This window comes from Apteryx rowi, unplaced genomic scaffold, assembly GCF_003343035.1.
Source record: "Apteryx rowi isolate R43461 unplaced genomic scaffold, aptRow1 scaffold_125, whole genome shotgun sequence".
NCBI lineage: Eukaryota > Metazoa > Chordata > Aves > Apterygiformes > Apterygidae > Apteryx > Apteryx rowi.
In genome coordinates this window covers 1,449,459-1,475,345 of record NW_020447475.1, presented here as the reverse complement: position 1 = coordinate 1,475,345, position 25,887 = coordinate 1,449,459, and the positions used below count along the sequence as shown (strand labels likewise).

General features: G+C 41.6%; 1 protein-coding gene across 1 annotated transcript in view; it reads left to right on the top strand.

Moving 5' to 3' along the window:
* The window catches only part of SNTB1 (syntrophin beta 1), a 118,649-nt gene that overhangs the window by 72,671 nt on the left and 20,091 nt on the right, over positions 1–25,887 (top strand). Inside the window, exon 3 of the mRNA XM_026055680.1 lies at positions 3,626–3,833. Within this exon, the coding sequence (XP_025911465.1) occupies positions 3,626–3,833 (208 nt within the window). The remainder of the gene's footprint in view (positions 1–3,625; positions 3,834–25,887) is intronic.

Here is a 25,887-nt window from a genome sequence, read left to right as displayed (position 1 = left end):
TGAAGTACTTCAGTGCTGGAGTTTACTCAGGTCACTGGTATTTTTTTGCTTTTCAGAAAATATGGAAAGGCCATCAGTTGGCTGTTAAACTAAAAGCAGTATCCAAAAGGACTGGTGAATCAAAGCAACATACACTGAAAGGCAGAAGATGGAAGAGTTTGTAGGGATGTAGCGCTTTCAGCATCTGATTGCAGTAGGAGCCCATGGGTATCTGGGAAGTTTCCATCAGGATCTCTGTCTCAAATGACTGCAAAGATGGCAGTCCTAGATCTTTAGCAGAAACCTGTAAAGCTGGGTTCTTGTAGATAGTTTAATGCCCAGATCTCATAGAGGTCAATAGCAAAGCTTAGGTGGTTAAGGATTTAGGCTTGGGTTCTTACTGTATGAATAAAGAGGGTAACCTGCTTAGCAGCTTGCACAGGCCTGAGACTTGCAGACGTCTTTCTTAGGCTGGACCAGCGCTGTGGCTAGCAGGGCTCAGTTTCAGTGCTGCCAGTGCAGCAGTTACTCTTGTTTTGAATTCCCTTTTGAAAAATGTAGCATATAGTGCCCAACCTTCCTGTCATTCAGCTAAGGGAACGAGGTAGTCTCTCTGCAGTTGGTGGTGTATCACCATCAAACTTCGATGACTGACAACCAGTCCCCAGATAACTCCATTAGCAGCCGCTGACAGATGGTATTTTAAGAATATTTTTGCAAACAAGGCACTCTGTGTGTGTGCATATATATAGTAGAATATATACACTGATATCACAGTAGAATGCATATATGTTGGAATATGTTACATGGTGTCAAACTGAAACAGCACTCCATAGTTTTGAGTCACCTAAAAAAAAAAAAAGTTACTGTCTAAGTTGTCTAAAGGCTCATTATTTTAGGGGCCAGAACTACTGCAGGCATACTGAAATAGCCATCACCAAGGGAAATACATACAGATGAGGGCCCAGCTAGCAAAATACTTTTTGGTATGTTTATCCGCTTGCTTTAAATAGAACTGAAGTGTTACTCCAGTGCTAATTCCAGCTTGTAGGGAAGCAAGTTGCCATTTGGAAGGACTGTCAGCCCCAGATAGTTTATTTTTAAACCAAAACTTGCTGCAAATCTGACTTAAAAAGAAATGACACGAGCTCGCTGCCRTTCCTTTGTAACTGAAAAAGAAGCAGTTTTTTTCTGTGTCTTTATAATACTTGTTCAGCGCTTTGTTTACAGCACGATATGCAGTGACTTTGGAGGTGGGAGCTCTTGTACAGAAATCACAAGCTCTGTATGGATCGTTGTTTCACCAAATCCATACTGTGCGTTAACCTTTTTGAAAAATGGCACAATACTGCCTGCTGTCCAGATAATTTTTCCCTTTAAAAGAAGTATTAAAATGGGTGACAGAGTGCAGAAAGTAGTGAGTGGTATTCCTGGCTTGTTCCCAGCCTCCTCTGGATTATGCACAAATCTCATCCCCTCTTTGGGTGCTTTTCCAGTGGTGAAATGGGGATGCTGTGACTGAACCCCCTTTGTAAAATGCTTTGAGATCTCATGACAAAAAGTGTTATTTAAGTAGGAAGTAACATTTCACTAATTACCACAAGGTACTTTTAAAATCCAAGTCCAGTTTGCTTCCATTGTTTTCTGGGTACAAGATCAAGTTCGTGTGGCACTGAGAGAGCAGGAGTTTCTGATCAAAGGCAGAAAAAGGGTGTGGGAGCTATGTATGATCTTCATGCTCATCGGTCACAAATAGCTGAATCGTAACTGCTCCAGAGACAGCGTTTTCTTGCGGTTAAAAAAAGTAAGAATATGGTGAGGAAAGTGCATATCTACAAACATAATTTTCTTAATCATCAGATCTGCATAGYGTGACCAGGAATTGTTTCTTCAGTACCTAAAGCTGAATTCTCTGTACCTACTGGAATAGCTAAATACAGGACTTTATTTTCCRAAGGTGCTGAGTTCCAGTAGTGTTACTGAGGAAACATGAGCTATTGTGTTAGCTCAGCACTTTCTGAAAAATCAACCCACTTTTAAAACTATCTAAACAGTGATTTAGGACCCTGGACTGTTCAGTTGCTTAGTTTGGAAAATCCTGACCTTTTCTATTTTTAGAGCAGTGTCTACGTGTAGACAGCCCCTTCCCAAAACGGACAAACAAAAGACCAACAGTCCTGATTCTGTTAGCRCTAGAGAACGGCGCAGATAGAGCTGGGTTCTCTTCTGGATTCTGCCTGTTTTAATCAATTAATTTAAAATTGTTAATTGTTAATTAAGCTCCAACTTGCAGGATTTTGTGATTATATAACAAATTTCGTATTGCAGTATTGTCCTGAACCTCAACACCAACAAATTCCACTGTGCTAATTACTTCTCTGTTAGAGAAAAGAGGCATTATGTGTCCCAGGGATCATGCAGTAATACACAAGTACATGGCTGGTCTCAAATCTCACGTTGAATTTGTGTGGGTAGTGTTGAGGGGAAGTCACAGGACATGTATAATGAAAAAGCACTGATGTGATACGGASCTGAGTGATAGGCAATGACCAGGGCTTGGTTTTGCAGTCACTATGTAAAGATAAACCAGACTATTACTTATTGTGCTAGTTTATAAGTTCAAATGAAAGTGGCCCACAAAGCTATAGAAGAGCACACGGAGCCCCACTAACTAATAGTTCACTAAAAACAGAGCTGAAATAGCTGCAACTCTCTCTAAAAGGGTTTTTTGTTGTTGTTGTTGTTGTTGTTGTTGTTGTTGTTGTTAGCAAAGGTGTTGGCACAATTCCCATAACCACTACATACAGGATTATTTTTCCTGAAAACTGTGTTCATCTGTGCCTTTGAAACCACAGTTGTGGAGTGAAAACCCACGGGATGGTCTAGTAAGCATGTTTTTTGGGGAAAACATCTATCTCCGCATGAATTAAGAAAACCATGAAAGATGCCTGCCAGCAGCAATCATGTGGTTGTGGTTGGCACATTCTTGCTGACACTGCTATCAGGATCTAAATGGAGCATTCAGGATATTTGTAACTCATGGAGAAGGCCAATTAAGTTGGGTTTCTGGTTCATATTTAGTGGTGTCACTGAACCCACAGTGGAGTCCCAAGAAAACTTCTCTATTTAGGATTAGGGCTTTTTCATTTAGCTCTGCATATATAAAATAAGTGCATTGAGAAACTCTGGTGGTGCCTTGATGTACAGCTGAAGAAGGCAGCTGCTTATCCCCAGCTTGTCCACAGTCACTGTTCCTTGGTGGTTGTTGTGTCAGAGTTCAAAGCCTGAGGAACTGCTGAGCGGGAAGAGATAGCCTCATGGAAAAACAGCGGTGTATCTTTTTAAGTAATAGATTAATTACTTTTGCCTTTCTATTTGGAATTCCTGTTGACATACTAGATGCGGGGTTGGATCGACATGGGCAAATCCCTTTTGTAAGGATCAGTACTTCATGGTAGCATCAGTACAGGCATAACCAGGTGGATCCCACTAAATTCAGCCACTGTAAAGGTAAGTTTAGTGGTAGGTCTTCATACTAGTATCATGCTTTTTAACTCTAACAGTAAGCTAGGTAACAAATTTAGCCACCTAACAGTATTTGAGTTTCTAGAGTGAACATAATGTTTTTCCCCCCCCATTTTTCTAGACTTATTGAAGTTCATTCACCTGATGCCAAGCACACCGTGATTCTAAGGAGTAAGGATTCGGCTACAGCCCAGGCCTGGTTCAGTGCCATCCACTCCAGTGTCAATGATCTCATCCCCAGGGTGATTGCAGAGGTCAGAGACCAGCTGGGTAAAACAGGGATTGCTGGAAGTCGAGAGATTAGGCATCTAGGCTGGCTTGCAGAAAAGGTAACTAAAACATTCTTGTTTTCATTTCTAAACTCTGTCTCTGTCTCTCTGTTCCTGAATTCAGCCTTGACTGAAAGTGTAGAGGCTTAATGAGATTCTGGTTTTTGATTTAGCTTTCATGATGACCTCTAATGTGCCAAGTATTACTTGTGCTATTTTTTTTTTTATACCTGAAAGATCCCCTGAGTCTTTGCTTCTGTATACGAATTAGCAAAGGCTTTCCTGGGAGATCGAAAGTCTCGTGATCTGTCAAGAGCGCACGTTTCTGAGTTGCAAAAACTGACTCCAGCTTCCTGCTCCTCATGGGTAACCGGTTGCTTGGCCTGCAGTCCACCACTCTGCTGCATCCGCCCGCAAGAGCTGGGCACAGGCTGGTGCGTGAGGCCATTCTCCCTGCTGTGTCGGGGGAGCGCGCTGCTTAAATGCAATGCTGCATTCGAGGGCATCCTCCTAGAAGGCAGATTCCCCGGCTGAGCATGTGGTTGCAGCTTTTCCCCCATCTTGCACAGTCTAAGTTTCAAAATACTTTGATGCCACAGTGGCCAGTGACAAATAGTTTGCAAACCAGTGGCCTGTGGGAAGTGAACCCAAGAATGCACAGTATCAGTATGAGATAATTTGGTTTCAGTACTTTCAGAATTTGTTTTCAGGCCTGTGCTAACTGATATGCGTGGATTGACTCCTGTAACAGCACTGATATTGTGCCTAGAAGTACCACCCACCCAAATATTGCCTGGGTGGCCATTCAGAGCACCTCTACCCCTTGAGCTGGGTCCCTTCAAGTCCAGGATAAAAGCCCACTGTGTGTACTCTATCCTCTCAATCTATGCRTCCAGCAAAGGTGCATAAGGCAGACTATGGTTGCCCTGCAAGGTATGTTGTACCTTTTAGCTCTGCCTGAGATTTTACAGATAGAAATATGGGAGCCCCAGACACAGCTCCCATACTTCCATCTAGCATTCGTTGAAAGGACACATCATTGCTTTTCAGTAAAGTGTGGGTCAGGTCCACACTCCTTCTAGTAAGGTGAAGGTTGCAAAACTTTTCAAATATATTTTATAAATGTTCCTGTTCCTCCATCCAAGCTTACAGAGTGGGGAAAATGGCAGAAACCTGTGGCTTAGTGCTGTAGAGAATGTAAAACTGGAGGGAACAATCTCAGCTACTGGTTAAAATTCCAACGCCTAAGTGCATTTTAGCAGTGTTAAACTGGACAGCAAGGGGGTCCTTAGTCTTGCTTTCCCCTTTGTATGCATTTCCATAAACTTTTGAAAAACTGAGTATAACTGGCATTTGCTGTTTCAAAAGTCTCTCCTCTGAAAGGGTTAATACTCTGTAGCAGATCATATATAAGCCTTATGCTTCATAAATTAACATCATTTTAAGAGGACACATGCATGCTTCTTTTTTATGAATTTCCTTTGTTTTCTTATGAAGTGTGTGATCAACAATGCTTTGTAGTGGGGTGAAAACAGAAATGTGAAATTGAGTCCAGTTCCTTAGCAGCACAGCCACCAATAGGACAGTTAAATAAGAAATGGAAGTGAATACTGTTAAAAAATTTGGGAAAGCTAGTGTGTGATACAGTGTTGATGGCACTGAATAGCCTTTTTTCTTTGATGGGCAAGCGTTTTCTCTAGTTATTGCTGAATTGATTCTTCTGAGTGAAAGTTTTTATAGAAATATACCTTGTTGTTTTAAAACTATGATAGTTTGCTATTTTCATAGTGTTGAAAGTAGTGTTTCTTCATCTGGAGAGGGATGTACCCTTAACCTGCCCTCTTCATGGCAGTTACTAAGTAATCTCTAGTTTGCACACTTCTTCCCCCTCTTCTTTTTGCCTTATGGGCTGAGATCTTACTTCATGCTGTTCATTCTGGACCAACTCACGATTCTGTTGAATTTAGTGGTAAAATTTATGTTGCCTTTAATAGGGCCAAGCTGTGGTTCTGTGCACGTTCCAGGGTATTTAGAAAGGCTGTCATCAAGAATTAGCCCTGAGAGATTTGCAATGACATTGTAACTGAAAAGTCAACATGTTTTCCTCACTGAACTGACTGTCCAGAGCTCTGCAATAGTAGTGGAGTGAGGTCAAAAGTTCCCAGCTGCTTCTTATTTTGGAGACCTGGTTAAAAGCAAAGAAAATCACTACATATGGTAAAAAAACARGTTAAATTGTTTTATTTTGTTGCTGGAAAGTGGGCTGTACATCCTAGATGTAAGAAAGCTAACCTGCAGGGTAAGAGAAGGAGATGCAGCCATGTACTGTGTGAGAGGAGGTGTTGGGGGCAGCCGGGCTAGGTGCTAGCCACCGTGCATTTCCTAGATGCTCCCCTTAACACAGCTCCTCCTGCAAAACCTGAGTTAGCCAGTGGGCAGAAATTCAATTCTATGGTGGTTTTTGGAAGCACACCAGGAATACCCGGTTTCTTCTCCTGGAGGGAACTTCCTTACCACATCCACTGCTGGTTGATTTCTAATTTCCAGAGCTTAGAAAGCAAATCCATGGGGGAGTGGACCTTGTTATTAATAGCAACAGAATAAAACATGTGGCTTGTACTCCTCCTGATATTATTATTAGTATTTTCTCTATGATTTTTTGTGGCATATGTTGTCATTTTTCCATGGACTGCAGTGGGAAGAAATCTGAACTCCATTTTGAAAAGCATCTTAGATTGTAACTTTTAAGACAGCTTTTATTGCATCACATTGTGTTACTTATATAGCTTATCCTTATAGTGAATTCTCAGCAAAATGGAGTGACATTAACTGTGACGAATCCTTTTGGTTGTTTGGGAATGCAAAATGTAATCCCATAGAAATTTCACTGTAATTTGCTGTGATTACTCCTAGCTTTCATTAAAGTATTTCCTGGTTTGACTTTTTTTTATATGTCTCTGCTCCAAGCTTAGCTCTCAACTTCAACCTTTACATTCCTACAAAAATAGATTCATTAGCTGAGTCTCTCTCAGGTGGGTAACGTTAAAATAATTAGGAGGTTATCTAAGGTACTATGTAACTGCATGCTGGCAGAATTCTTCCATGTAYGAAGTGCTTCTCCACGAAGACAGCCCTTAAATAGCGGTGTTGAGCCCGAAGCCTCCTCCATTGGGCAGGTCCACCTTGGGAGGCCCCTCGCTTTGCCCGTGGCGTGCACGAAGGGGTCGGCCTCCAGCAGGTCAAGCACCTGCAGCCATGAGCTCTGCTTGCCTTTAAGAAAGCAGAGCACTCACAGGGAAATTATTATAGGTAAGGAGGAAAACAGCCAGAAGCAATCATTAGAGATGCCAAATTCCCTGTTTTATTAAGACGCTAACCTTGTCCCAACCTTGACCCTCGTGAGGAGGGTTTTTGAGGCCGGCCAAAGAGTAGGGAGTTGTGTTAGTCCCCAGTGTCCTAACGCTTTTCTGTTACCAGCAGAAATGTTAAGTGCCAGTTTGCAAGGATGTGAGCATGCTCCCCATCTTAGATCTCTCTTTCACTTCAGCAAGACTGGTGGGATTAACGAGGGTGCGAAGCAGGAGGCAACAGCTCCACGTGGGCTTTAATCTTTCCTGAACTTTTTTTTTTTTTAATGCTTCTTATAAAGACACTTCTGGTGACCTAATACAAAAAAGAAGTTAATAATGTAATCCTAACTGAGGAACTTTTCCATGTACATGTTAACTGTCCCTCTGCTCTCTAGGAATCCTTTCTATCCTTTCAGAAATAGGTTTCCCATCTCCCTTTTCTCCCTCTTCTCTAGCTCTGCCCAGGCAGTGGGTTACAGGGGAGTTGCAATAGGCATTTCTGCTTTTCTCATCATGCTTACCCACATACTGCTGAGTTTTTTCACGAGGGGAAAATTTTGCTTTTGCGCTAGAGGGCTAAAACGTTTAGAAAACGGTGGTTTATTCTTATCACTCTGTATGTCCATTCCAACTGAACAAGGTATTATTGCAAAAAGTCATATCTATATTTTGGCTTCCTTCATGCAAACACAAAAAGGTGTTCTGGCAAAAGTGTTTTTGCGGAGGTAGTTTTCTTCCAGCTCAGCAGAGTGATTGGCCATACAAGCAAAGCATTACTTGCTCAAGGGGTAGCTGAATCTGTAGTGAGGCATCAACGCTGTAGCTAGGTCATTTAAGAAAAAAAAACAGAAACAAAAACCCTAGCTCTGTGTCTCTAACTGTGCTCGCTGTGCCAGTGAAACTTTGAATGTAGACTTGGCTAAATGCAAAAGCGCTTCTGCAGCCAGAGAACATTCTCCTTTCTGAATGTCAAATGTCTTAACAGACAATGGGTTTGTTAGAAATGGTCTCAAGGCTCCTTTGAGAAACTTAAAAATAGGAGTTGCTGCAAGTTGTCTTTTATAATGTTAATATTTGAAACTGCAGAAAAATTCTTCATTTGGCTTTTCTTGCTAGATCTTAACTCCAGCATTTTGCCCATGTTCACATAGCTCTGTATGCTTGGGGCAAATGTATTATTGCTCTCAAAAATCTCATGTGTAGATCAGAGTGGAGAAAATACCTGATACTGGAGGGCAAATAACCAAACTGGCATGGTGAATCGGAGTTCTTTTTCAGCTCGTGACACTATCTGTGAAATGAAAAGTGTGTTAATGTATTATAGGCTGTTCAGTCTCCTCTACCCTTAGATAACCATATCATTGTATTAGAAGTGAAGTGTGGGACGTGTCATAGCAGAGCGATCTTCTTCCGTATCGAGCTCTACATTGCAGTATTATGTTTATCTTCCTGCTCTCACTCTAATGCTGAAGAATGAGCAATAACAGTAAGATTGTGAGACATGCAAGCTGTCCAAACAAGATTTAGTCAAATGACATGAAAGTTTAGCTGAGTCTTTTTTTTCCAATCTAAAATGAAGACTTCTTTTTTTGCCATTTCCTTTGCAAGTAAGTTCATTGGTTTGCAAAACAAGTAGACGGCAACAGAGCTGCATTGTTATTCTGATAACAGATACCACGTACAGGTTTTCAAAGAAGAGAAGAGACGCATCAGTTTTAAAATTTTTATTATTGCTGAATTCCTAGAACAGACTTGTAACAGCGGGCTGAAAACATCTTTGTAGAAAACACCAACCCATCAGGTAGTTAAAACATTTGGTCTTTATTTCACATCATCAAATGAAATCTGGCTTTAACTGGGTCCCTGTGACTCAGTGCAGAAGCAGAGCAGTGGCAAGACGGCGTTTTACAAACCCGTTACGTGGCAGCCTGAAGGGCTCTGGGCTGGGGCTGCTTGCGGCTCTCCCGCTGCGGTGGTGATTAGTGCTCGTCTCACCCTGTAACGAGCCAGGGCACGGCGTGACACTAACAGAGAGCACGTTCTGGTTTTTTGGGGTGGTGACAGTTTTCTGCGGGTTTAGATCCCCAAACCAGCTCACTGCAGGTTTTTGACAAATGCAAATTCCAGTGCAAGAGAAGCAGGGGGAGCATGTTGCAAAGGTGTAGGGATGGGGACTACCTATTTAGGCAGCATATAACTCCTTGATCGGGTTAGCTGACTCATCAGACTGCGCAAACTGAACCGGTGGCATATTCAGGAATAAAATCCTTGTTGTACTAATTCTGATGTCTTTGTTCTGACCCTGGAAACTACCGGCGCATGTTTGAAACTTAAGTGAACTTTTGGTTGCACAATGTCTTAACCCCTACTGCAAATAAGTGTATAGTTTAACCAGATAAATGGCCTGCTAGGTGCATTAGCGTTTGCTATGAAAGCTATTATTCAAATACCTAATTTCTTTGCAAGGAAATTAGATTTGGCTAGCGTGGTCTTCACTGCAATTTCTAGTCTCTACAGCTTTCTTTTTCTTCTTTCAGTCTCTGTTTTAATAATCATCTGTGTATTTCTGTGGGGATTTTTTTAATACATCTATTTGAAAGATGAACAGGAAGAAGGGTCTTGTAATGTGCCCTCAAGGTAGTGAGTGGAAATGCTACCTAACTATAAGGCCCAGGAAGAAAAGTAAAGTAATTTGGTCGAGGCGTCCTGTTCTGAGAGGTTAGAAAAGGATCTGACTCATCACACTGATAATATATAGAAGACAGTAATCTTAAAATTAATCTGACCTTTTGGAGACTTCATATACCTCAAATGGGAAAATCTTCTGTGTGTCCTAAATTAGAAATTGTACTTTTAAATCCTGGCTAATTATTTACTTTGAAACACTTAAGTAAAAATGATGAGTCCTGCTTTGCCCTGTGCTGCTTGACCTTGCGGCTAATTAATTCCAGAACTTATTTGTTTGCTTTGTAAAACATCACAACAGAGTGCCTAATTACATTAACAGTCTTCATTATCTGGGATAACGATCGGCCTGTTCTTAGGAAAGACGTAAACCTGAAATAGCATGAAGAGTAATTTCCTCTCCCAGATTCAGTAAGGTTCCTCCATAGGCCACTGATCAAATGTGTCAGAAACATCAGTTCTTGTGTTGCTTCAGGTGCATCCAATAGATGGATATATTAAGAAAACTGACTAAAAATAGCCATTTCATTCACCATGCTGTTAGGGTTTTCCCATCGTACACGTTATTTCCTCCCATGCCAGTGATAGCCAAGCAAATGATAAATACAAGTCAAGCAGAAGTGCTCAGTATAGGGGATTGGGAAGAAAAATAACTGTAAAGATTGGGGTGATAAATCATGAAAAATTGTAGGAATATGAGGGTAAATGGAAGGAATGAGACTGAAAGACCTGAGCTTGAAAGTTAGTCTTTTGCAATACAGTTTAGTTAAAAAAAATAAAATAAAATAAAGAGGCTACTCTAAGCAGATAATTATGGAGCGTTGCTAAATGAGTGCTATTGTGCCTGCATTAGCCTTAATGTGTAAAACTATTCTCACAGAATTTGAACTGAAGCATAAAATCGGGCCCCACACATCCCACAGTCCTTTCCACAAGGACTGCATTAGTCCCAGTGCTCTGGCCAAATGGCAGTAGAGGTGATTTCACTCTGCCTCTTCTCCTTCTCCCTAAGTTTTAATTTAACTGACTTAATAACACTTGTCTTCATTTTTAAGTGAAGATACAGCACATCATTGCTCTCACTGTTCACTTGAACCCCCGGAATGAGCAGAAAGTTTCTTTTTTATTGCATACTGCTGGGAAGTTTTATTTAGCAGCTGCCGTCCTAAATCAGGAGGGACTGTGAGCTGTGGGGTGTTGCTGCAGGCTCCCACACGGGATGCGGAGCCGAAGCAGGGCTGCGGCCGGCTGCCGGCGGGCCCGCGGCGAGAGGCGGCTCTGCGTTTGGCTCGCTCGCACACGCGGCCCGGCTCCGAGAGAGGAAATGAGGGCGCAGAGCTTGGGAGAAGGAGCGCCAAAAGGAAATGAGGGTTTGTCTCTGCCTCCCCGGGGTATAGGAGCTGTTTCCGTGAGCTCCTCCGGCGCCGTCCTCCCAACAGCTGCATGTGGCAGGAGAGTGGGGCTGGGCTCCCGCGTCCCCCCACCGGCTGCCAGCCTGACCCTGTCTTCTACGTAACCCAGAGCTGAGCTGCTGGCTCGGTTTTGCCGGAGGAGGGACTGCCCTGGGGCGTTCTCAGTGTTTCTTGTTGCCTCAGCAGCTGAAGGAGGATGTGCCCAGAAGGACCCACCTGCCCTTGTGCACGTACCGGGTCAGCTCGCCTCTCGGAGCTCCCCAGCTTTGAAACGTATTTGCATTCACATTCAGTTGGAAAAAAGCCGAAGATGTATAGGCATGATGTGAAGGAAGGCTTTGATCCCCTTCCTTCAGAAGCAGGCGAAAGGCCTCCTTCTTCCTCTCAACCTCTGAAAGTAAATATTGCAAGGACAGTGGAGGGATTGGAGACAATGATGCCCCTTGGTTTCCAGATGTGATTTAAGTGTAACAGGAGCCTTTCCTTAGTAAAAGACATGCTGCATAAAGAAGCAAAGACCTCTCCTGAGCCAGCACGTGGCCCTGCCGTCAGTGGGGACTGGAAGGTGCCAGTCCACAATGATTTTAGGCACTTCGAGGGCCAACAGAACTGGCCTCCTCCCGCCCTGTTGTTTTCTGCACCCTACCTTCAGCAGGCACTCATGAGCAGGCGGTGAACCAGAGCAAGCTGACACTGAGCTGACCAAAGAGACCTGGTGTCTAGGGGCAAACTAGCTTTGGGGCAAACCCCACTGAAATGGAGAACAAGGCAAATGCAGACTGCCCCTGCAGTAGGGAAGCCCTGAGCATCGCCCCTCTTGGCCGCGCTGAGCTGAACAGTGCTGTGCACCAGCAGCTCCCCATGGATCCTTAGGGCCCTTTTCAGTTGTACGAGGCAAACAGAATTCCTCTGACATCCCCAGGGCTGATGTACTGCTGTTATGTGTCGCTAGGACAAGATGGAAGCTGAGAAAGGCTGTATTGTGCCTTCCCGATGCTCTTTTGTGCTGGGCCTTTCCACGTGGTGGTTCGTCACAGCGCAGGTGGATGGCCTGGGCTACCCTTGTACTGGTTCTGTTTGCTTATTTGTTTGGATTTTTCTGCTTATTGGCTGCATTTATGAAGTCTGAAAGGAAAGGAATGTCCCTCCTGCAAAAATCAACCAATTTTGCATTAAAACTCTGAGGCACATAGTTGGAGAGTAAATGCTTTGACAGACTTAGCATTTTTCCATTCCTATTGCTCTTTCCCAGAGGTAGATTTAGACCCGGAGACGTACCAAAGACCTGACCCAATCGTTGCCTGGCTTTGGCAGAGGTTGGAATAGCCCCAGGTTTCGAGTGGTTTCCAGGTGTATTGGGGTAGTTTCACACTGAGGCAGGGGTCTGCCTGGAAGGAGGGAAAGTTGGACCTGCCACGAAAGCCCTGCTGCCACGTTCTGCAGGTGCCAGAGGGGAGATGGCTTTCCTGGGGACCGAGCGGGGACCGTGACAGGCCGGGAGCCAAGCTGTGGGGCGAAGGAAAGCCCTCCTTGCTCCTCCTGCTGGGACACAGTGCATGGGCAAGATTTGTTGTCAGCCATTAAGTTCCCATCCAGCTGAGTTTTCTCTGTTCCCAATGACCTCGTTCTCATTTGCTGTTGTTGTCTTCTAATAACGCCTAAGTTAAAAATCAGAGGTGTGTTTGGTGTGTTCACCTTCAAGGAGAAGGGACAGGTCCATTGGGGGCACCTGGACCTTCAGGCTCTGCCCGACATGGATTCCTATCCCCCCAGTCGTCAGGTTTTATTTCTAATGAAACAACGCACCCATTTCAGCTTTTTGGTTGACGGCAGGAATAAATAGATTAGCAAGCAGCAGAATAGGCTGTAAAAAAGAAATATTCCCTCTCCCCTGCAGCCCTTCCCCCCCACCAAAACCCTTAGCTGTTTCCAGCTGAGAAAACTCCTGGCAAAAGTGGAGCCATTCCTAGTAAAAATGCCCTAATTCTGAGGAAAACATTTGCTTTTTCCCTTGTGTTATTGTATAGTGTTGCCGCATCCTGCTCTCCCACTCAGCTTCCATTCAGAGGTATGTGGTCCCTACTYGCAAGTGATTTTAGGACAGCTTAGCTGGTTAATGTCTGAGGAATATTGCAGAATAGCTGAATATCACTGTTGGCAAAAGCAGAGGCAACATGCTTTGTATCCTGTTTTGCCAAACAAGCTTTAACAGAAAAAAAATAAACACAGATTTTCTAAAAATACCTTGAAAGGAATCTAAGTTCTCTGTTGGAAAGAGGGATTGACCTTTAGAAGAATAGGAGGGTTTAAAAGAAATAGTGGTGGGGGAAAAGTTATATGCACTATAGTTTTCATTGTGGCAAGACATTTGCTCAGTGCAAACTACAAATTCAGTCCAATTTTAATCCTCAACCTCTGTTTATGTAATAGGCTTCTAAAGCTATTAACGCCAGCCTTTTACCTTATTATCATATCCTGTAAAAATAAAATTATACCCATGATACCATGACAGCCCTAACAAAAATGTGCTATTAGACAATTATATGGCAATACAGCAACGCGGAAGACTGCAGGAAAGTATTTCTTTTACTGCCTAATTGTTGTATCAGTAGCATTTTCAACACTTTTGGTTTCTGAGGAAGAAAAGAACGTGGTGATGCCATATGCAAAATGGCATATTTTGAAGTACCGTTTTCCGGGCCTGACTGCGGCAAGAACGCTTGAGTTACGAGTGAAACCCTCCTAAGAACTGTACTTAAAACAAATCCCTTAGTTGAAAAGGTCGCTTGTAGCATTCTTCTTCTCTCTCCCACTCTTTTGCTAGTGTCTGTTTTGTTTTAGTTATTTTAAGACAGAAAATGTTTTGACACTAGAGTTTTAACTAAAAGAAATAATACTGCTAATAAAAAAAAAATTCTTTCATTTCCTTCCCCCAGATCCTTCAAATCTGAAGATTTATTTCTGCCTGCAGAGTTATCCTCTCTGCCTAACTGGACAGTAATTGATAGCGCACATCAAGATAATTAGTCCAACCCATCTTCTAACCCCCAAAGCCCATAGCTACCTTTAAGCTCTGCATTGTCTTTACTGTAACATAAATAAAAGCTTTAGCAAAGGACTGAAAAAACAAATTGACAGTGAGGGAGCCTCTTTGCCCTCTCCAAGGGGTTTCCTCCTCTTGTTTTTAATGAGGCCCATATTAGTTGTCATTCGTACCTTCCCTGATGAATAGTTTGAAAGAAAAGCTTTCTCTGCGCACAGCAAATTTTGTGCCAAGTTGCTGACCTTTGCGTTTGGTAAGACCTCATTTGAGTCTCAGTCCCAAGCCCAAACATATTGTTGGATCAATCATGTTGATTTTTGGCTCTGATAGTAATGCACAGCTAATGAGTTGTATGGTGTACACATTAACCTCAACCCTGACCGTGCTGATGCCAGGCACGTAGCAAAATCACACTGGGGCTTCAGAAAAGACATACAGTGCTGGCATCTTAATAGAAGCAGACAATTAAAAACTGTTGAGCAGTATCACAGGTTCACTGCTTGTGGGATGTAGGATTTAATCAAAGCAGGAAAAACAAACCGTCTTCTGTCTGTTTGAAAAAAAAAAATCTCAGCATCATAAAGGTGCTTTATGGACTGTGAAATAGAGAGGAAAGCCTGAATGTTTAAACAGTAAGATAATGATTTTACTACCGAAAGGGAATCTACTTTGGGGAACAGCCATTGAATAACATTAGGTTTAACCTTGTCACGCAGATTACTGTGCAGTGATTATCACGGCATTTCACAGAATTCCAGAGCAATGCTATATTTTTTTAATTGGTAGCTGCATGTTACCTTATTTAGAAATCCCTCAGCAAGGAAGATCGTCTGTCCTCACAGGTAAAAGTTTCTGGGACCAACTGCTGAGTTAGCACAAACAGTCAGCATCATGAGTTGCAAAAGCTGATGTTTCTGCTTGCTTCTGAAAGCAATACTTCAATCAAAGGACCAAATTTTAATCTCATTTTACAAGTGTATATCTAGGGAAAGACCATAAAAATCAGAGGAATTGCCTTAAACCTGACACATTGCCTACAATTAGTGATGAAGTTTGAAGATATGGGTCCTCTAATAGAAGGTTCAGTCCTCTGTGCTATATTTGGGACTTGTCTGTTCTGGAGCAGGACAGGGCCATGCTAATTTGGATCTGCACACAGCCCAGCTGTGACTCGTGTGATGCCAGGCTTGCAGGGTTCAAGCTCCAGGATTTAGCCTCTACCTAGTAACAGTCCAAAACATTTCCCATGCGGCTGCTGTTAGGCAGTAACTTGCTAACCATCCTCATGGAGGGATGGGCAAAAATCCCAACAGGCACAATATCCTTCTCCCTGCCGTTTTCCTCACTTTAAGGATTAGGAAAGGAAGGAAGAATTGCACAACAATAACACAAGAAAGCAAAACATTCAGGTTTAATATAAGCCCTAAACAGCCAGCTGCAGGAGAGAGAGAGAAGCAGAGGCAGAATAAATGTGATCTCCACAGGTCACACACAATTTTGTCCTCTTCTTTACGCTGTGAAAACTGATTAATAACGCTGAAAGAATGTTACTGCCTGAAATAGAAAATCAAATGAAATCAAATGGAAAAACCCAAAGTACATACAGATGCAGTCTTTGATATTCACATTAGACTTTGGGTGCAAGATAAGAAAAACAGCATGATATGACTAGCCAGCTCTCTGTGGAGCACAAGCTTCTGTATCAGGGCAACCTGAGAATGAGGGGTCAGTGGGTAGGAGAATCCAAAACAGGATCTTCTGGAAGCATGAAGCTCTCTAGATGTATGAGGAATTGCCCTATAGTTGTGTTGTTCTTGGTAGAGCTCCCCATCAGTAGGCAGCAAGTTCATCTTTACCATGTCTTGGAGAAGTTGGTCATAAGGGAAGTGAAGTGTCCTCACACTCACATGTGAGGCATTGGGGATGTATCCCATCAGACATACTATAGCTGTAAAGAAATTAGGTATTAGTTTAACAGACCTGACCTCATTGCAGAACCTGTTGCAATGACATCAGACTTTTTTGCACAGCACACAGAAGTAATGCAATTTAAGCATAGATGTGGTAAACAATCTTTAGGAATAACCACAAAATAGGATCCATGGAAAGCTATGCAGTCCATTTGAGAGCAGGTCATGCTGAAATGTCACCTGGCATCATGGCTATTTCTGCACTAATGGCGGCATTAAGTACTTTTCTCCTCTAACCCAGTTTAGACTGATGGGCAGCTTATTAGTTCTTCAGAAAAGTCAGGTGGCAGTAGAGCCACAGGTATGACAAGCATCAGAAATTAAACCTGTTGGAGATGGGAATGAGAAGAATCAGAAAAAGCTGATGAAAAGCACTAGCACTTAGATTGCACTCTGTTAAGAGCAGTGAGTGTCTTGTCAGCAAGCCTGAATACGGTGGCTTAACTCTGTCAGCTTCAGCAAAACACACCCGTTCTTACCAGCTCCGGTTGCAGGACTCTTGTGAACCTTCCTGGAGACCTGGATAGACCAGCAGCGACATTTTTTCAAGTGCATGTTTCTGCCCCCTGCTTTGGAAGGGTATATATCAGATTGCATGATGTGCCTGTTTAATAAAAGCGGGGCACAAAAATGGGCTCTGTAGCAAAGCGACCAGGCCTGTTTCTTCGTGTATACACAGGGAGGACCATGCACGTGTCAGGGGGGTCAGCCCTCCTGCTCCTAACGTGGTGACATTACTGTTGAAGCCAAATGGACTTTGATAAAGGTTTTCTCAGCTGTCACTTGGATCCCTTGTGTTTCAGGTTCTCGTAYGGTAACAGGAGCGTGCTGGAAGGAAACACCTGGGTTTTAATCACTGGTCACTAATGACTGTTAGTCACATTGACGATTCCTGAAACTGTGCGAACACATCGTGTTATTTGGGAGGGAGGGGGAAGGGGGTTACGTATATATTTCTGCTGAACAGATGCTGTTATGCAAACATTCATTTACTGATCTTGTACTGAAAATAGTTGCAGATACCGGTCAGAGTAGACTGCTGATACATAGTATGGAAATAGCCATTTTTGTGGGCTTTATACTAGAAATGTCAGTGATGTTTATGGAAAAGAGTCTAAAAAAATCACTTTACAGAGAAAGCTTCTATGGAAAGAGAAACTTACCCATTTGTTTATGGAGAGAAAAGCTTGTATATTAATATGAAAATAAGTGTATGCTGTTCTGTCTGGCCTCATCTCATCCCATATGCAAGACTTCCTGCAGTGCCCTTCAGGAGGGAAATACATTAGTACCTTAGGTTTAAATGCACACGTTTCATTCCCCTTAAAAATGCTTTATCATCCCTTGGATCCCTGAATCATAGGGTTAAAGAATACATTAAGAAAAATTTCAAAATGGAGATTTAAATTTGTGTGCCCAAAACTGCAGTCAGATGTTAACAGAGCAAAAGCAATTGGAAGAGACGGAAGAGGCTGTTGGTGGTGGACATACCGCAAAGGAAGTGTAGCATGGAGAGGGATTGCATAGCTGCATGTGGTAGTTTGGGAAACTTCTTACGTGACATTTTGTCTGCAGGTCCACAGCTTTTGTGTTTACTGGAAGAGTTGTTTATTGAGGAAGAATTGACTGATTACTGGGCTCTTGCTTTGTTGTTCCAACAGTTGCAACACTGATTTTGGTGGTGCTTGTTGTGGTTAATAATGTAACACTTTAATAACATAACGAACCACGTTAACAGAAGAGGGCAGAAGAAGCAGCCAAACCTGGAATGCCATTGGGCTGGATTGCAGCATAAATGATAATAATAGGAATAGGCTGTGCTCCAAAATCTAACCATCTCAGTAGGCAAGGTAAAAGAAGGAACACGTATGGAACCAGGCAACAGATGTTGTGTTTCTGCTATGGTATTTGTTCCTGTGGGACATAAGCCAAAGGGAACAAACGTAGAAAGATGAGGAGAGATTGGAGGAAGGAGGGATGGCAGCATTGGGAGAGAGCTTGGGCAGTTGAGYGTAATGGGAGCCAGTGGGAAGATGACGGGGGAAGATGCAGCCCRTGGATGCCGTGCAGGGGCTGTTGAGTGCAGACAGGTGTCCAAATTGTTGAGGGGACTGGAATGTGTTGAAACCCCCCCTATGGGAAGGAATAAGACCAGCCCTCTCTGAACCATTTATAACCTTATAAGATTAATTCTTCACAGCTGTGAGGAGACCTCAGAGGAAGGAATTTTAGCTTCTCTGTGTTCTTTCAGTTCATGTTGGAAACAGGGRCTGTTTGCACTCATCAAAGACCACATATATCATCCATTTCCATTAGCTTGGGGAAGCGTTGAGTAAAAGTTCAGTCTCTACCCTGGTCAGATAGCTTTAAACAGCTGCTCGGATATTTGCAAGCATAAGCAGAAGAAGTGGGAAGTGGTTATAAGATTGCATCCAACCCAATGAACAATTCTGAACGCCAGTTACGAGGAACCAACCTCTAACCGATAACTGCTCTGCACCTGTAACCCTGAACGGATCTGTAAAGGGGGCTGAATGTTAAAGTTTTGACAGCAGGAGCATTGCAGGCTGCTCTGCTTAAAAAAAAAAGGTCAGAACACCAGTCTCAGAGGTAATGTAGATCACACAGATTTTTGCTTTAAACTGGGGAAGCAAATAGCCACTGTGTTGTCATGTGCTAGCCCCAGAAGTTATCTGTTTAAAGCCCAGAACCATTCAGATTCAGCAGCAGTGAGAGTTATGTGCAGATAAGACAAAAGGAAGCTTCTTTAGGATCTCCCCTTTTCCTAACAACCTTCCCCTTCCTAACTCTGTGTAGTTGTCCCCTAAAATTCCCTGTCACTGATTGTCCCTTCCTCTGATTTTAACTGGGTTTTCTGAGGATGCATGTTGTCCCAGGACGTACTTTTGACTAAATGGTACTTTTAAAGGGGTGCTGCTTATATGCATGAAAATGTGGTAATAGCTAGCTTGATTTCCATCTGGCATAATTTAGGAGTAAATCCACTGACGTCAGTAGAATTGAATGGATATAAATATAATTGAAGTCAGGTCCTATATTTTTAAGGTTAAGCCTAGAAAATGCTCTAAGTTACTCTCCCCCATCACTTTCTTTTCTCTTTCAAGCCCTGCCCCAAATATGAATGTCTTAATTGGGATTTAGTCTATTTCTGCCCAGTTTAATCAAAGATCTGTCAGTAAGGAATTTTTCCAAGATGAAAAGGTGAAGCCCTTCTGACCCCCTACCTATCTTTAGAAAATCTCGTTGGCTGCTGTTTCTGAAAAATCTCTACAGCAGTTGTTCTTTTTTTCCCTTGGTCAGTTATGTCAAGTAGTGTATCTGTAGCTATGTTTAGTCCTGAACACAAACATGAGACAGAAATGGAAGCTTTCTGGCAAGCGAAGAACATGATTTTCAGCTCATTCTCACTGAATGGTGTTAATTAATATATTGTTTTGTTACAAATAGTTAATGGTGCCTGACTATTTTCTATATGGTTAAGGAAATAAAAAAGCCAATGGAAAACACAGTAGTTAAAAATCCAGGAATTTTGGTATGAAAACACTGGTACGATATCCGATCATGTTTACCATACTTCTGAAATGAGTTATATGAATATTAGCAAATGACAATGTCAGTGAAGCACGTAGTTTGTAGTTTTCTTTTTGCACATTTTTATACTCTATTCTATATTCAACTGAGTTGCTTCTGATTTTTATAGCAGGATATGTAAGAAGATGTTTAGGCCAGTAAAGACTGAAAGAGAGAGCTCAAAAAAGGACAAATACTTATCTTGGTAGTAGAAATAAAACTGGAAGAAATAAGTTGTAAAATTTCTCAGTGATTTCAGTGCAAATACATTTCTAACACAGAGGGTAAAATTAGGGGTAGTGAATTTGATAATTTTCATATATGTTTGTCCTGTCTGGGTTTTCACTTTGAAGTAGCTGCAAAAGTCATGTTAGGTCTACACTTGCTTTTAGTGTTGTTACTCTAAGCTAGTTCTTACTGTAAATGGCTGGCACTTGCTGGCTGGAGTGATTTATTAAGCCACAGCAGGGAGGATTCTTCCATTGATGAAATCAGTTGGATTATGAGACCGCATATCTCTCATGCCAAAAAGCATTTCACTTTGGATATGTGACTTGTTTGTAAAGAAGTATGAAAGTCTAATGCTGTTACCAGGAAGTTCTGTGTTTTATTAAAATAAATATTTCAGGGGTGATTCTTAAATCTGAAACCTTAGTTCCTCATCTGAGCCCCAGGACATAATCGGCTTATACTAGCTCTGGAAATTGACTTCACTTTATTCCTCCAAAATACTTCTTTTGGAGAAATGTTCAGTTCTCAGTAGAATTGTCCTCTGAGTAATTAAATGCTACGGTTATAGCACAGCTATGAAAAACTGAGGATTAAAAACAGATAAAGAGCATTAGCTTTCAAAATTGCATAGCTTATAGCATATAATTTGCTGATATTTGTAGGATTTGGGTCTGTAGATTGATGGCCCTAATTGCATATCTTCTAGTAATCTAGATGCAGTAACACGGCACAGCACTAAATCCATTTGGTCTGCTGGCTAATTTAAAACTCGGCATAGATAGCTGCCAAGTAGAAGGTTCTTTATGTTTAGTTTGCTAATATGGCTGTGCTGAATATTCATAGTTCCTATTAACACACGCCCTTCAATATTTGCTACATTTTTGTCAGGGATAATAGATTAGTTAGAAGAGTTGTTGCCATAACCCTCTGCGCTGTGATGTTTTCAGATCCTGTGATATAAGCAGTACCAGGTCTGGGGACGTGCTGCCTCTGGCCACCACCGTAGGTGCTGCAGGAACTCGTGGTGTCAATTCCGTCAGTGGCAAGCTTCGGGCTGACTGTGTCCTAGGGCAGTTCCCCAAAATCACGTTGGAAATGCCAGTTGAATGAGAAATAACAGCTCACATCCTGAGTTGTTATGACTGTCCTGACTGTAGGTACAACCCTCATAGCTTATTATGAGCCTTTGTACCTTAGGGATATTTCTTCTCCTGCCATTTTCTGAAATCAAGAGATTTTATGAAAAGCTGAGCTCTCATTTTCATTGTGGGTTTCCTGGTTGCAGAGAAAAGCTTGCAAGTATGGAAGTTCAGCAGTAAAAAAAAAAAAAAAAAAGTTTGATGGATCAATAAGTATTCAAAATGTATTTTAAATACCATGTGAACCTCAGACTCTGATTTTCAGGCCATTTAGCGTCTTCACGGGAGCTTTGGCTGATGAGACTTGGCAATACTGGTTACCCATTAAAGCTCCCTTGTCATTTATTTTTGCAACAACAGGGATGTGTGTGTGTTTATTCATGTACTGTGTACATAGTGGTGATAGCTATTAATTAGCAGTAAATTACAGAACCCAATGACAGACTACAGTTACCATCTAGCTCTGGAGTTCCTCTCCTACATTCTTCCCACTTACCTATTTCCTCTGTGACCACTGCTCTCCTAAAATTACCTCTGAGAGGGTTAGAATAATAACCATCTTAGGAAGACATTCTGCTAAAAAACAAGAACACGTTTCCTATTTGTCTCCCAAACTTGTAATACCTGCCCTCACAATATCCCCAAGATCACAATGGCACATGCTCCAACACAAGAAACAACTTCCCAATGGTAAAACTAGTTAAGCACTATGATAGACTACCTGGGAGCTTGTGGGATTTTCATCATGGAAGATTTTAAAAAACAGGCTAGAGAGATTTTGGAAAGAAAGTTTATCTCTTCTTGAGCAGGGGTTCAATGAGTGGATCTTTGAAGTAATTTTTCAGCCCTGTTTTACTAACAAATACCAAACCAGAGCTCTGTGAAACACAAAAGGGCAAAGTATAGAAGTGCCACAAAGTTCTTTTGGGAATTGATTTTGGCAAACTGATCGCAAGGGAGGAAGAACCATTTTTACTTGTGCTGGGTGCAATACAACACCATGGAGAAGCAGGTGGAAAACAAGAATTGCATTTCATAGAGTGCTTTGAAATTTTGAAACTCAACTTTATCCTCCTTAAGGAAAGAAAGATAGAGAATTGGATATTACATGCAATAACTGTTCGTTTCCTAACTTTACTGGCATCCCTGCTTCTGGGATCCACTGATGCTGAGATTCACCATAAAGACCTACCCAGGTCTCCCAGCTCTCCATATTGGCTATAGGTATAGCAAACTGGAAACCTGTTTGGTGGGCAGAAGTCTTGTGGAGCTCAGCTAGCTTTCTGGGCAAAAAAAAAGACCAAAATTGAACTGCCTCTGAAACTTTTTAATTAACAAATTCAAATGTAAATTAATTTTTTCAAGTTTTTCTTTCCCAGCAAGCAAGCAGATATATTCTGTGAGTATTACAGATAGCTTGTGGAGGTCGGACATTGTGTTGGCAGACATACAAACTTTCTGTTTCCATCATTTTAATAAAGGATATGGTTTTAAATAAGTGAATAGCTTTGAAAATGTAAACCAGGCAAATAAATAAACAAAATAAAACCCCAAAAGACAAATCTAGGAACTTTGTGTTCTTAGATCTTTACTTAAGCATCTAAATAAGCAGGTCTGGATTCCACACTGTGGAATTTTCAGCAAATTTGATAGCACCTTGTGTTTGCTCATCATTTTTTCAAAATAAGGCAAATTGTTAAGGATTCTGGTTTAAGGTTTTGTTTTAACAAACAGGCTCCCGAATATTTCTACTCTTTCCTGATATATTCAGCATGTTGAAAATTCTAGTTGATGATGTATAGCGTAAAGGTTTTATCAATAGTTTTTGAAGATAATACATTTTTGTGCCAGGAGTGTAGTGAATTCACTCATTTGCTTGATGTCATTAATTGCATTGCAGTCCATCAATATTACTGAATACTGATCAGTGACACAGTAGACTGAAACGACACAGTATTCTGGACTGTCCTTGAGACAACATAATAACAATGACAAAGAAACATCTTGTTCTCTCTGTATGGCTGTCCTACTATTTTTTGTTCCAGCACTTGTGATTTACAATGACCCTTGAGTAAAGTAGTCAAATCTGTCAGTCTTGAAAAGGTGCAACTCATGATGGGCCATCATTTCTGAGACTGAATATTGGAAAAGACAGTGCAACAGAGAAAGGCACAACCCATCTTCTCAGACAAATTTCAGTCACTGTAGTTCTAATATAGACATTGATGATTACCTGTCCTTCACCAGACAATGTGTAATCATTTCAAATGACATTTTACATCTGTTTGAGGCATCATTAAAAACTGCAAGCTGCTTTCGAATCAAAACTCCACCTCCAGCATTCACATTTGATTTGGCTCTGTTGACAAGTGTACTTGAGCTGATAATTAGAAATCAATGCATTTTTATTGAATTGAAAGATAAAATGTATATGTCTTGAGATAATGGGGATTTTTACTAGTTTATCCTAATATAGTACCTATTTGATTGGTTGAAATCAGATTCAGTTGTAAATTAAAGACTCTTTAGAGACAGTGATTTGAAATTGCACTGTCTTTACACTGATTCTGCTCCTGTATAATTACCATTTTAGTCCACTAATGAGGATAAACTTCCTCAYAGAATGTTTCACTGTGTCTTGAACAGAAAACTCTGCCCACAGCAAAACTCTAGGATATAGCAACCTGCAGAGTGTAACAGATAATGGTGGATGTTATTGGTATTGTGGGAATTTGGGGAAAATTGCTTTTCCCCATCATTGAATAACAGTAATCCAAGACCATATCTGTTCTTGAGCAGATACATAGGAGATACGGTAGAGCCTCCAAATCTCCCCACCTCTTTTCTTGCCTCTAATTGAAAGCTGTTCACAAGTATGATCCCCTTTCTCGTGGAGCTGAGCTTGATGTGCAAAATGGCTCCATGGACTGAAGTGGTAGATACAGGACCATGCTGCGGTCCCTTCCCAGTGTTTTCTAGGGCAAGGCTGGCTTACTGGAGGAAGGTGATTGCTCCATTTTAAAGGGAGGTACARTGCTTTTTCCCCAGTGCTAGGATTATTGTACCATGAGGTCCAGTGATTATTTTGGAGACAATACAGCTGCTCATCTTTCCCAGGCTTGAGCTGTGTCTTAGACATACAGTCTGTTCCTCATTTTAATTGTGATTTTTWTGTAAATACTTATGAAACTTCAGATAGCTGCTATCACCAATCTTATAGTTACATGTTTGTGAGACATTTTCAGAAAGCAAGTTGTGGCCACCCTCACTTTGCAATCTGAAGAGCCCAGACATCCCATATGTAAGCAATGCCAACTCAAAATGCACACAAGAGATGCAAAGGTGTCTACTAATATCATCTTCACTTTTATTCCAAACGTGTGGTGTGAGCATGTTGGAAGAGAGAGATTGTTGGGTGAAACACAGATGCTTGTAGGCCATGTGGGTAGGTAGTTGCGATCGCCTGCACTTTTGCTTAGGTTTTTGTACTAATGAAGTAGCTTTGTGCTCACTCCAGCTCTTCAGATTTTGCATTCGTTTGTTCAGTCAGTGTAACTGATCAGAAAAGCCCAAGGTTAATGGTCTTTCCTTCCCTTTTCCCTCCTTCCCCTATTCCACTTTTATAAGTGATACTTAAAATGTGACCTCTTCCAGCACAGGTTTGTTCCCAGACAAACTGGCTTTGAAGGTCAGTTGAACTACAGCTGGCCTTTCCACTATCTCTTTATCAACCTTCAGTTTCCAGTGCTAGCTGGAGCTGTTTTGACCTTTCCAAGTAAGTGTCTGACTTGCCTTTTTTCTGTCCTTGTGCATTACAAGTTGAGCAAGTCTTCCTTGCCTCAGCCCTGGGTTGATGAAATGTCCTCTTCTGTTCCCCACTCTCCCCTGCCAATTTCTGAGGAGTTAAAAGGAAAAGTAAAAGAAGTMGTAGAGGGTTTTCTACAGAAATCATTTAGCTCAACACTGCATCTTTTCAGGATTGGACCTCTGCTGTTTACAAAGCTTTGCTATCTTACCACTGATAAATTGCCACCAATAAATTTCAGCTTTCAAACTCATGGAGTGAAGAAGCTGCTATACAAGAAAAGGTGTTTTACTCAGAAAGCATCAGAATACTTTTTAAAAAAACAGTAGAGTTCCCTTCACCTCCTCTAACATGAAAAACAGTCAGTGTCCTGAACAAATGGTGGTGCATTAACCACATAACCACATCCCCAGCTCCTTGCCTGGTTGTCTCCTCTCTGGGAATATTCCTGACATTATCAGAAAGTTAGAGTCTCCTATCTCAATGCAAAAGAGATTTCTAAAATACATGAATTATAATTTTTCCTTTTTGAGTCCTCTGAAGTTGGATTTCTATGTATCTAGGTAACTAGTTTCTGTGGACACATGAATAAGGAGAAGAGAATGCATCTGGGTTTTAAAAATTTCTCATGCAGTTGTTAAATATATTACTTAAGGCATATTGTACACTGAGTACAGTTCATGTGATGCTGGCTTTTCCACTACCTTACATTCCTTGTCTTTTGCAAGGAATCCACTACAAATGAAGTGCAGAGTGTTAAACTCCACTAAGTCAGAAGGATTAAGTGTTTTGCCCTATTTTACTCTGCTATAAATGGTTTAAGGTACAGGGCAACTATGAAGCAGCCTGCAATGCTTTGGACTCCAATAACCAATTTGTATGACTACT